The sequence below is a fragment of the Sminthopsis crassicaudata genome, chromosome X, assembly GCF_048593235.1.
Source record: "Sminthopsis crassicaudata isolate SCR6 chromosome X, ASM4859323v1, whole genome shotgun sequence".
NCBI classification, from domain to species: Eukaryota; Metazoa; Chordata; class Mammalia; order Dasyuromorphia; family Dasyuridae; genus Sminthopsis; species Sminthopsis crassicaudata.
In genome coordinates this window covers 21291804-21305594 of record NC_133623.1, presented here as the reverse complement: position 1 = coordinate 21305594, position 13791 = coordinate 21291804, and the positions used below count along the sequence as shown (strand labels likewise).

Below are 13791 nucleotides of genomic sequence, written 5' to 3'. Positions count from 1 at the left end.
CCTGCCAATCTCTCTTCCATTCAGCCACCAAAGTAATCATGTTAGCACAGGACTGACCATGTTTCCTCTCCCCTTATTTCATTCAGTAAACTTACTCCAGGATCAATATAAAATCCTCTAGTTTTTAAAGCCTGCCATTATTTGTCCCCTTCCTACCTTTCCATTCTTTTGAAGATAATAATAGCTAGGTTTTCTACAGCATTGTAAAGTTCACAAAGTGCTATGCAAATATCTATCTTTAGCTCAACAATCACGGGAGGTAGGTGCTATTATTACCTCCTTTTTACCTAAATGAAAACCCTGAGACAAATACAAAGTTAAGTGACTTGCTCAGGATCACACAACCAGTAAGTTTCTGAACTACGTGTGAATCCTGACTCCAGTTCTATCTCTTTAGCCTAAGCCACACAGCTGTCCCCTCCAAGTACTCCGTGATCTAATGTCACTGGACAGCACGTTGTTTTTTACACAGCTCCAGGCATCTGTTCTGGCCATCCCCTTTGCCTGAACTGCTCTCCCTCTTCACCTCTGCCTCCCAACTCCATGGCTTCCTTCAGATTCAAAGTGTCAACATCTGAAAGAAATCTCTCCCATTTCATTCCTCCTTAAGCTTAGTGTCTTCCCTCTAGAATGACCTCCAATTTATCTTATATATATATATATATATATATATATATATATATATATATATATATATATATATATATATATATATATATATATATATATATATATATATATATATCTTGTTTATACCTAGTAGCTTGTGTGCTGTTTCTCCCATGAGACTATGAGTTCCCTGAGAGAAGAGCCTGGTTTTGATTTGTCTTTTTCGTTGCCTTTCTTTGTGTCCCCAGCACTTAACTGAGTGCTCAATAAATGCTGACTGAATGACTTTGCAAATACATAATCAAGTAAACAGTCAAGATTTTATGAAACTGAAGCCAAAAGAAGTAACGCGTCCAAGATATACCAAGGAATTACACACAAGCCCTAATCTTAATTTTCAATTCACTATTCTTTTCCCTCTAGCACCCTGCTTCTGTTTTCTGTAACAAAACTAATCACATACTAGGACCTCAATCAAAAAATTCCTTAAAATAAAATATTTTTTAAAAGGGGACAATGCATAGTTATTTATTTATACATGGTATCCAAAAAGTCTTGAAGTTATCAAAGCTTTAAAGTGCACTAAGACTTTGGGGACATTCTATATGCTTGAAATATTTTCGTTTTGGGATGGAGACTGTGATTTAAACAGTGGGGAAAATATCTCATGTGAAGGCTGTCCCTACTAATCTAGATTAGAGAATACTTTATAACTTATTGTCTTAGTACTGAAGTGATTTGCCTACTAGGATTACAAAGCTAATACATGACAAGGAAAGGACTTGAAAGCAAGTCTCCCTTACTCTAAGTAAAGCCATGGTATCTCCCTAGTCCAATGGAAATAATACAATAGAATAAGGCTTTCATTTACAAACCCATGTTAAGGGAAAAATAATAGGTCAAGGGGCTTTACCTAGGATGTACCTAACTGATATGGGGAAAATTAAAGCTGAGCATATTAAAAATACTGAAAGATAAGAGTTTTCAATAGAGTGAATCATAGTAATCATAGTGAATCGAGAAAAAAAAACCATATAAAGAGTATATGCTGTTTAATGAAAGAACAGTACCTTTGTAGTCATCAGGCTGCTGTTCGTAGTCCAAACAAAATGTCAGAAATTTCATCAGCATTCTCTTTTCTACCATAGTGAGTTTCTTGCTATTAAAAACATCTGCTCTGGAACAAGGTACCTGCAAAATAGGATGAGCTGTAAGTGAAGAAACAACTCTGTTACCTGTTACAGTGTTTGGCTGTTAATTATTTTAATATCAAAATCGCCTTCCCAGTAGTCAAAGTGTTCAAACTAATGGTTTTGGTTTGTTTATTTATTTTTTTTTTCCATGAAACAACTGGATAAATAATTTCTATTCCAGTCAGGTTGTTTTTTTGTTTCTACCCATCAATTCTAATGGCGTTTCTGTTGACTACAGAGCTAATTAAATGTGAGCTCCCTTGCTTAATTCTGCCAGGTTGCTCCCTGTGCCATTAAAGGACAAAGGCATTCCCCTCCCAACCAGGAGGGGAATGTCAGCTTAAGTCTAATGCTATCTGAGAAACTTAACACTTTCTCAACTCCTATACGAAACAGCTAAACAACTCATCAAAATTAGTAAGAAGAGATGTAGAACAACTTATTATACTTTTATTTATTTCCTAAGCCATGAAATATAAAACTGCAAATTAACCACCATGAATGGGAATTGAAAGATCTGTGAGACAAAGCGTGGCTTGCTTTCACTTCAAACATGCCCCCTAAGTAGCAATTTAGATTTGCTCACGTTCATCAATAGCCATCAGTACAGTACCTGTAATACATTCCCTTCTTGATATCCAAGAATTCTGGTAACGTTTTTGAACTCTGCATATCGACTAACATTTGATTTGATTAGAAGATCAATTAGCAATCCTCGAGAATAAAGCAGCTGTATGAACAGGAGAAAAAAAAATTAAGTTAAAAAAGTAGAAATGATTAATGCATTCTGAGTGATAAATTGGATATCTGGTTTTGAAAATGGCCAAATATTCATTTTAGGCTCTTCATATAGAATAAAGCCATTATAACAGATAGTTTTTGTTGTTGCTGTTGAACCATTTCAGACACGCCTGACTGATACCACATGGAGTTTTCTCGACAAAGCTAGTGGACTGGTTTGCCCAGAAAACCTGGGGGAAACCGAGTTAAGTGACTTGCTCAGGGTTACATACAGCTAATAAGTATCTAAGGCTGGATTTGCATTCAGGTACTCCTGACTCCAGGGTTGGCCCTCTGTCCACAATAACGCCTAGCAGCTCTTATAATAGATATCAGTGATAACAATAAGTTATGTTCATATTAAGATTTGCAAAGTATTTTACATATCAATAGTCCTGTGTGGTTAGTATCACAGGTTATTATGATTCTCATTTTACAAGGAAGAAGCAAAAGCTCAGAGCACTTAAGAGATGTGTCCAAAGAAACATGGCTGCTAAAGGATTTGAGCACAAATCTTCCTGACTCCAAATCCAGCACTTTATATTTACTATACTAGCTGTCTCAGTACATTTAGTTGTATAAAAACCAAATAGAGTGATATTGAAAAATATGATACCTAAAAAGACCAAGAAAAGGGAGAAAATACATAAGCAAAGGATTTCCATCAAAATAAGCAACACATAAACTGAAAAATATTATGTGTGGAATATTTCATTATTTAGAATGAATTCAAAAACTTATTTGATATAAAAATGACTTTTTAAAATTTTTGTAAAACAAAATCAATTAAGCCAGGATTTTTAATAATTCCAACTGGGGAAAAAAAATTCTTGCATTCTATATCTCTGATAAAAATCTACTATCCAAGTTATATAGTTAATTAACAAAAATATATAAGACCAAGATCCATAAGCAGTCTGAGGATATGAAGAGTTTTTAATTCTTCTTTTTAAAAAACCATCAACAATCAGATGAAAGATTTCTCTAAATCACTGAGAGAAATGCAAATCAGAACAACCCTGAGGTTCCACTGCATATTCAACCAGCTGGCAAAGATGGCAAAAGATGTAAACAGTCAATACTGAAGGGGTTTTGGGAAGAGAGGACACTAATATACTACTAATGAAGTAATGAATCAGTACAACCATTCTGGGCAAAAATGGGAATCCTCTAAGTAAAATCATTCAATTTTTCACACCCTTTGTTTAAGTGATCCTACTGCTAAGAGATATATGGATGATGAGGTAAAGACAGAAAAAAAGACCAAATACACAAAGCATTCATGGCAGCAATTTTTATGGTAGCACAGATCTTGGAACAAAGTATATGTTCATGACCTAGACCAGGGCTGCTTAAGCTTTTTCTACTCAGACCCCTTTTCACCTGAGAAATTTTTATGTGATCCTAAGCATACAGGTACATAAAAGTGGTAAACAAATCAAATATTTAGTGATAATAAATCATAATTTCACAATCCCCATATTCAGTTATAACACCCAATATGGAATCGTGAACCAAAGTTTAACAAGCTGGGACCTAGACAACAGTTAAACAAATTTTGGTACAAAAATTTAACAGCATCATGATAATAAGAAAGGACAAATAATGAGGAATTTTGAGGAATATAAAAAGATTTAAATGAAGTGACACAGAGGAAAGAAAGCAGCATCAGGAAAACAGCAAACATAATGATTACAATAATGTAAACAAAGAGAATAATTTTAAAAAGTTGAATACTTATATTGTAAGGGCCAATCTGAACCTAGGAGAAAACATAAGGAAATAAAGATGAGAAAGTGTGCCTTTATGCTGTGTTGCAGATTTGGGAGAGCTGTGGATACACACTTGTATATGCTCTCAGATATGGTTGCTTTGTCAGCTTAACTACTATTCTTTGTTGTAAGAAACAGAGACTGGAAGAAATGGGAGTGAGAGGCATTTCTATTCATAATTATCATGATGTACAAATAAGAGAAACTAATGAAATTTTAATTTAAAAATTAAGCAACTCAAATGTAACATTAAATATAACATAACACAGCACCAATGGAAAAGTTACTTATAAAAGACAAATGTAGCTCAAAAATTGATGAAGGTCATTGTTGACATATAAGAGGTTCGAATTAGTCTTTCAAGAAACCTCTTCGTAAAGAATACCAGAGAAGCAAGTATTTTAATTTTGATAAAATACTATGTAATAAAAATTAAATAGAGAAAAGAATGTACAATAGCATTTCTATGTTCAGTCTACTGGGATGCCTTTAAATGTCTATAATTCCATAAAGGTTAAAATAAACACTATAGGAACAAAAAAACAAAGACAGAAATAAGATTAGCTTTACTAGTAAGAAAAAAAAAGGAAGCTCAAAAATCAATCCTGGACATTATACTGAGCATCAGAAAGGTCACTTAGGACTTTCTGTAAATCAATATCAGTTAAGTGAATTTTTACAAACTATTATATCAATTCGGCATTGTAGAGAGAACAAATACAATCGACATAGCTTTTCTGAAAACAACAAAAGTGATTACGCAAATTAAACCAGGGCATGTTGTCTCATTATCTCCTGAAAAGAGATAATATAACTTTAGATTTGTTTTTTTATAAAGAAGAAATATGCACCTAACGATAATACAATATATTGCCAAGATACTGAATGATAAAATTATTAAGGAAAAAAAATCTCACTACTTCGATTATCTCACTGTCTATAAAAACAAAAGACGCAAGGATATTATTCAATAGCACACAATTTCACTGCCTAGGCATCTTGTGGAAGGACATAGCTACATTTAATATATACTCTAACAAAATTTGACAGATTTTAATTGCAAACCCATGCATTTCTTAAAATGAAAGGAAAAAAAAAAACTACTACAGAAAAGATAAATCAGTACACAAAACAAAATAACCGGGACCGCATATTCAACTAAACCTACCTCTCATTTTTATTGTCCTTCTAAGCGTTACAGTAACACATACACAATATATGATGACATAACAACAAGAAACTTTTTCATTAAAATAATAGAAATAGACTTTAGGATCTGGGAAATCCCTTGACTTAATAAAGTTGGTTCCAGAATTTAAGGTATAAATTCTCCTAAGTCATGTCTTACCACCATCTTATTTTTTAGCATATATTCAAGGTAAGCATTTTTCTAATAGTATTTTATTCAATTTTCTTTTAAATCCAGCACCCTTATCTGACCACTTACAGTTTTCTATTACAACATTCGTCTACTGGATAATCAAAATTCAATGGTACTTAAAAACATTTCCAAATCTCTTTCTCTTTGAAAAAAAAAATTCCACAAGAAAATAAGGCTTAAAATCTGTCCCATAAATAATTTTCAATTTTCTTTCCAGAATTTGATATGCTGAAAAATACAGGTAGAATCATAGACTATCAAGAGCTAAAAAAAAACTGTGAGAGAGGCCTAAAGATGTGAAATCACTAATGAGTTCAGTAGAAAAGGATGAACTAGAACTCAGAAGCAGTGTACTAGAACCCAGAATGCAGTTCCAGTTCTATATCTAACCTGGTTTCCAATTCTTTACACTATTATGAATTTTCATTTTGATGAGACCTAAAAATTATTCAATAAATCCAAATGTTCATACAATTTACAGAAGTGATACAGAAGTACATTTTGTTTAACTAAATTCAATAGCTGGTGCTCACTCTATTTGTCAAGAACTAGAGATATAGAAAAGGGAATTTTTTTTGAGATTTTGAAAGGCTTAGTACTTGCAAAGTCTTCTATTATTATACCCATATTTAATCATTCTCCTATTTGAATGCAACCTACTATTAATAAAATTTGACATTTTTTTCCAAATGTATTCATGATATTGAACAGCCAAATATTAAGGGCTTGTGATGTGCTAGGAACTGTGTGTGTTAAGCACAAGACATACAAAGACAAAAGTAAAACTCTCCTTGCCTTTAAGGGTTTACACTCTAATGAAGAAGGCAATATGTGTGTGTGTGTGTGTGTGTGTGTGTGTGTGTGTGTGTAAAACTATTACATAGATTAAAAACCTGATACAAAGTAACTTTTGAGAGAGGAAGGCAGTTGGAGCAAATGGGAAAGATCTCCAGCAGAAGGTGATATCTGAGATGAGTCTTGAAGGAAATCAGAGCTTTCAAGAGGTAGAGGTAAGAAAGGAAAGTCTTCAGGTGAGAGGGAAAACAAATACAAAGGCAGAAAGACTGGAGAAGGAATTATTTTACAGATAATATATAGATAATATGGAGAGAAAAAATAACAAAATTCGCCTGGAAAAAGAAAAGATCAAGAATACCAAGGAAATCGATGTGAAAGGAAGGTACCTTAGCAGTAACAGGATTTCAAATTACACTCCAAATCAGCAAATATCAACATAATCTGGTGCTAGATAAGAAAAAAGAGTAGCAGAGCAGTAGAACAGATGAGGTACACAATAAAGTCCAAAATATAAACTATGGATGTTAGAAATGGGGGGAAAAAAAAAATATATATATATATATATATATATATATTTGTCACCATTTGACAAAAATTGCCAGGAAAGCTGGAGAACAATTTTGGAGAAAATAGATATAGACCAATATCTCACACTATTTACAAAGACAGGCTCAAAATGGGTACATGCTTTAGACATGAAGGGTGCTATAATAAATAAATTAAAAGAGCAAGGAAACTTTTATCTGTTAAATCTAAGGACAAGGGAAGAGTTTATGAGACACAGAGAAGATAATGGAAAGTAAAATGAATGTGTATATATTTGGCAGCTAGGTGGCATTTTAGATAGAGCACTGAGTCGGGAAGACTTGAGTTCAAATTTCATCTCAGCAACTCAGTTATTGTGTGAATCTGAGCAAAGCACTTAACCTTTTTGCTTCAGTTTCCTCTTCTGTAAAATTAGCTAGAGAAGGAAATGTCAAACCACTTTTGCATGTTTGCCAAGAAAAGCCCTAATAAGATGATGAAAAGTCAGGCTATGCACAAACAAAAACAATGTAGCCAAAATTAGAAGGAAAACAGGAAAGTAAGGCAAGTTTCTCTGATAGAAGCCTCATTTCTCAAATATATAAAGAACTGAGCCAAATCTATAAAAATAAGAGCCATTTCCCAACTGACATAGTCAAGGGATATAAAGAGGCAGTTTTGAGAAAAAAAAAAAAAACCAAAGCCATCAATCAAAGCCATTTAAAAAATGTTCTAACAATTCTGAGGAACCACCTCATTACTTAGGAGATTGGCTAATATGACAGAAGAGAAAAATAACAAATGCTGCAGAGGATGTGGAAAAAGTGGGACACTCATGCACTGCTGGTGGAGTTGTCAACAGGTGTAACCATTTTTGGAAAATAGTTTGGAACTATGCCCAATGGGGTATAAAACTCTGCAAATTCTTTAACCCAGCAATACCACTATCTAGTCTGTAAAATAACGAGATCAAAGAAAAGGGGAAAAGACCAATATGTACAAAAATATTTATAGCAGCATTTTTTGTGGTGGCAAAAAACGGGAAATTAAGGGGATGCTCATCAATTAAGGAGTGGCCGAACAAGTTGTGGTATACAACTGTGAAGGAATAATACTGTGCTGTAGGAAATGATGAGCAAGATGGTTTCAGAAAAACCTGAGATGCCTAATAAGAACTGACAGAGAATGAAGTGAGCAGAACCAAAAGAACAGTATATGGAATAACAGTAATATTACAACAATGATCAAACATGAAATACTTAGCAACTCTGATTAAGATAATGATCCAAAACAATCCGCAAAACTCATGATGAAAAATATTCTCCATCTCCAGAGGAAGAATTGATGAACTCTGGGTGCAGATTTGAAGCATACTTTCTTCACTTTCATTGTATTTCTTGGTTTTTTTATGCAACATGGCTAGGTCAGAACTATATTTTGCATGACTTCATATGCATAATTGATATCATATTGGATGCCTTCTCAATGGGTGAGGGAGGGAACAGAGGGAGGGAAAGAATTAGAATTTTAAAATCTTTTAAAACTGAAAGTCAAATTTTCAGATGATAAAATTAAAAGTATTTCTACTCATATGAAAGGGTATTTCAAATCACTATTGATTAGAGAAATGCAAATTAAGACAACTCTGAAATACCACTACAAACCTGTCAGATTGGCTAAAATGACAGGAAAAGATAATGACAAATGTTGGAGGGGATGCGGGAAAACTGGGACACTGATGCATTGCTGGTGGAGTTGTAAATGGATCCAACCTTTCTGGAGAGTAATTTGGAACTATGCTAAAAGAGTTATCAAACTGTGCATACTGTTTGATCCAGCAGCTTTAGTACTTATTAAAGAAGGATATTAAAGAAGGAAAGGGACCTGTATGTGCCAAAATGTTTGTGGCAGCCCTTTTTGTAATGGCTAGAAACTGGAAATTGGAGAATGGCTGGGCAAAGTGTGGCATATGAATGGTATGGAATATTATTGTTCTGTAAGAAATGACCAGCAGGATGATTTCAGAAAGTCTTGGAGAGACTTACATGAACCAATGCTGAGTGAAATGAGCAGAACCAGGAGATCATTGTACACTTTAACAACAATATTATATGAGGATCAATTCTGACAGACGTGGATATCTTTGGCAACAAGAAGATCCGATTCAATTCCAATTGATCAATGATGAACAGAACCAGTTACACCCAGAGAAAGAACACTGGAAAATGAATATGGACTACTTGCATTTTTGTTTTTCTTCCCAGATAATTTTTACCTTTCTGAATCAGATTTTTCTTGTACAACAAGAGAACTGTACAAATATGTATACATATATTGTATTTAAGATATATTTTAATATGTTTAACATGTATGAGACTGCCTGCCATCAGAGGGAGGAGGTGGAGGGAAGGAAGGATAAAGTTGGAACAGAAGTGATTGCAAGGGGCAATGTTGAAAAATTACCCATGCATATGTTCTGTCAATAAAAAGCTATAATAAAAACAACAGCAATAACAAAAATTAGAGTACTAGACTTCAAGTCAGGAGGATCTGAGTTCAAATCCAGCCTCAGACACTTACTAGCTCTGTGACATGGGCAAGTCGCATAATTCCAATTGTCTTGCCAAAACAAACAAAACAAAAACTGAATGTCAAAAACAAACAGATAAATATATGTACAGAAGAAGAAAGGAATGAAGGAAAGAATGGAGAAATAAATTACAAAACCCTTCCCTCAAATTTTTTTCTCCTCTGTGTTCCTAATAAGAATAGGCTCCACTCTATCCCTTACCCTTTTACCATCCTCCCTTGGGCCATGAACTCTATCATTATTTTGCCTGCAACCTCAAAGGACCTCACCATTAAAGCAAAATAATTTCTAGATCTTTCCAATAATCACCTTAGGCACAACCCACCTACTTTAGCATTGCACCCTTCAGATATCCCAGCACACTACCCTATAATTAGGTCTAAAGATGAAAACCATATCACAACCACCAACATGAACATCAACAGCCCTCCTATTCTATCACTAGACATTTTCCCTGCCCCACTACACTCAAATGGTGGAGAGGATGTGGAAAAGATACCAATAAAAAATTGAAAAATGTCTGCGTTTACTCCAATATTTGTTTTACAAATATACAAATTGATACTGTACCCAAATACTCTACTAAAAAGACCCAGTTAATAGATTAACTAAGAGACAGCTTATAGAGGGGAAAAGAGCTCTGGATTTCACAGAAGACCTTGGTTGAATGATCCTTGACCTATGTGCTATATTTGACACTGCTGACCATTCTTTCCAGAGAATTCTAGGTTTTAAGGGTATTATTCTCTCCTAATTCACCTTCTGAACACTCCTTCTGAGTCTCTTTTGTAGGTTATCATCCATATGACTAACTGTGGGCACTCTTGAGGGTTCTTTAACTGGGCCCTGTTCTCTCTTCCCTGTATATTCTCCCTCTTTTTTTTTTTTTTTTTTTTTTTTTTAGCAACTTCATTAGCTGCCATGGCATTAACTATTATCTCTATGAAAATGAGATCAATATATCTAGCTCCAGGCTTTCCCTGAGATTTAATCTTATATCAACGTGTCCTAAACATTTCAAATTAGATTTCCCAGAAACATCTTAAAATTGAACAAGCATAAAATGTATAAAAATGAATTCATCACCTTTCCCCCTACATCTTTACTTCTTCCAAACTTTTTTTTTTTTTTTTTTTTTTTTTTTTTTGGTGTGGAAGGTATGACCATCCTATGGAAGCTTGGTGGAATAATAAATAGGATGCTGGACTTGAAGTCAGAAAGATTCAAGTTTGAATTCTTCCTCAGGCATTTATTATGTCTGTGACCCTGAGCAAGATACTTACCCCTGCTTTAGTTTCCTGATCTTTAAAATTGAGGAAAAAATAGCACCTAATCGTAACAGCTAATAACTAACATTTATAAAGTACCTACTGTGTGCCAAACACTGTCCCTAATGCTTTATAAATGTTATTTCAGTTGATCCTCACAATAACATTGGGAAGGAGATATTATTATTCCCTTTTACCTACCTCACATGGTTTTTGTAAGGATCAAATGAAATAACATGTCAAAAACTTTGCAAAACTGAAAGCACTACATAAATGCTTCCAATTCATAATCTTAACATTAGTCTCAATTTCTCAATCTTCCTCACACTACATATATAATTAGATGCCAAATCTGTATTTTGTCATTTTTGGCCTTTTTTTTAAATTCCATTTTTTTGTTTGTTTTTTGTTTTTGTTCTGAATTCTCTTTCTCCTTTCATTGCCTGTTGCACTCACTGGGAAGGCAAGAAAAATAATACTCATTACCAATCATGTATAATTATGCAAAACAACAAATTGCCGCATTAGCTACATCAGGAAGGAAGGAAGGAAGGAGGCAGAGAGGTAAGAAGGCAGAGAAGAAGGGAACAAAGAAGAGGAGAGAGGAAGGAGAAAGAAAAATATGCTTGAATCTGCACTAAGTCCATTAGCTTTCCATCTGGAGGTACATAGCACATTTTATCACAAGTCCTTGAGAATTGTGGATGGGCATTGCATTGATCAGAGTTGTTTAGTCTTTCACAATTAATTATCTTTACAATATTGCCATTACTATACAAATTATACTCATGATTATGCTCACTTCACTTTGCAAAAATTCATATACATCTTCTCAGGTTTCATTGAAATCACCCCTTTCATCACTTCTTATACAATAGGATTCCATTACATTCATATACCTTAATTTGCTCAGGCATTCCCCATTTGATGGGTATCCTCTCAGTTTCTAATTCTTTGCCATGAGAAAAGCTGCTATAAACATTTTTGTACTTTATCTGGAGGATAGACCTAGTAGCTGTATTGCTGAGTCAAAAGGTATACAGTTTTATTGTCCTTTTGGTATCATTACAAATTGTTTTCCAGAATAGCTGGACCAGTTCACAGCTCTACCAATAGTGCGTTAGTCTGCCTGTTCTCCTATAATACCTTACAGCATTTGTCATCTTAGCCAATGTGATTAAGGAGTATGGCACCTCACTGATGCTTTAATTTACATTTCTCTAATCATTAGTGAATAATTATTTTTCCTTCATATGGTTATTGATAGCTTGGATTTCTTCCTCTGAAAACTGTCTAGGCCATATCAGTTGGGGAATGGCTTTTGTAAATTTGACTGAGTTCCTTATTTCAGCAATGAGACCTTTTATAAAAGAAACTTGCTACAAAGATTTTTTCCCCCCAATTCCCTTTTTCTTCTGATTTTAGGTGCACTGATTTTGTTTGTACAAAATCTTTTTAATTTTATGCAATAAAAATTATCCATTTTGCCTCCTTAAACTTCTCTATCTCTTGTTTGGTAATGAAGCCTTCAGCTATCCAGAGATCTGACAGGTAATTTCTTCCCTGCTCTACTAAATTTGCTTAAGATAACATCCTTTATGCTACATCATACATTCATTTCAAGCTTATCTTGGTATACTATATGAGATATTGTAATTTCTGCAAGACTACTTTCTAATTTTACCAGGAATGTTTGTCAATTAGTGAATTCTTAACCTAAGAGTTGGGTTCTTTAAATTAATCAAATACTAGGTTACTACATTAATTGATTTAGTACCTAATTTTTCTGCTGATCAACTTCTCTAGAAGCTGTACCAGATTGTTTCAATGACTAAAGTTTTATAATCGTCTAAGATATATTTCCCACCATATCTTATTCTTTTATAATTTTTCTTTTTTTCTCTATCCTCTCTTTAAGAGTTTATTTTACTTCTGCATGATGTCTCCCTTAATCTATCCTCCTCCACTTATTACCTCCTTTTCCCTTTACCTCTTTTCTTCCAAATGGCCTGTTCAATAAGATGTGTTTCTGTACCCAACCATGTGTATGTGTATTTGTCTTTCCTTTAAGTAGTTCAGATGAGAGTGAGGTTCAAATATAACATGCTTCTTATTCCCCAGCAGTCCCTCTTTGCTATATAAGCTCTTCCTTGTATGCTCCATTTATGTGAGATATTTTTTCCTCTTCCCTTCTTCCCTCTTCAAAACATTCTTCTTTCCAACTCATCCATTCTTTTTTAGACATCATCCAAATGTAATAGAATAACATCCAGGTCTTCTGTCTAATTACACTCCCTCAAAGAGCTTCATGATGATAAAGATAATAAGAGTTCCATGTATTATCTCCCCACATAAAATGTAAACAGTTTAACCTTGTTTAATTTCCTAATGACTTTTCACTCATGTTTACTTTTTTTATGCTTCTCTTGACTCCTGTGTTTGAATATCAAATTTTCTACTCAGCTCTGATCTTTTTATCAGGAACACTTAAAAAAGTCTTCTATTTCATTAAAGGTCCATTTTTACCCCGTGTAGATTTATACTCAACTTTGTAGGGTAAGTTTTTTGTGTGGCTATGATCCTAGATCCTCTGCCTACTGTAACATTACATTCCACACTCTCCACTCCTTTGAATTGGTGACTGCTACATTTTGAGCGATTCTGGGACCCCCTTCATATTTAATGCTTTTGTTCTGGTTGCCTGCAGTACTTTTTCTTTAATTTGGGAGCTCTGCATTTTGGTGAAAATATTCCTGAGTTTTCATTTTCAATTTCTTTCAGGAAAAATTTCTACCTTCCCCTCTTGTTCTAAGATATCTCAACAGTTTTCCTTTATAATGTCTTAAAAGATAAGATATAGGATCTTTTTGTATTC

The 13791-nt window shown here is 33.9% G+C and overlaps 1 protein-coding gene across 1 annotated transcript in view; it reads right to left on the bottom strand.

The window, feature by feature from the left end:
* The window catches only part of CHM (CHM Rab escort protein), a 175450-nt gene that overhangs the window by 87518 nt on the left and 74141 nt on the right, over nt 1–13791 (bottom strand). Inside the window, exons 6-7 of the mRNA XM_074278021.1 lie at nt 2416–2532; nt 1680–1800 (exon numbers count right to left, since the gene is read on the bottom strand). Of these exons, the coding sequence (XP_074134122.1) occupies nt 1680–1800; nt 2416–2532 (238 nt within the window). The remainder of the gene's footprint in view (nt 1–1679; nt 1801–2415; nt 2533–13791) is intronic.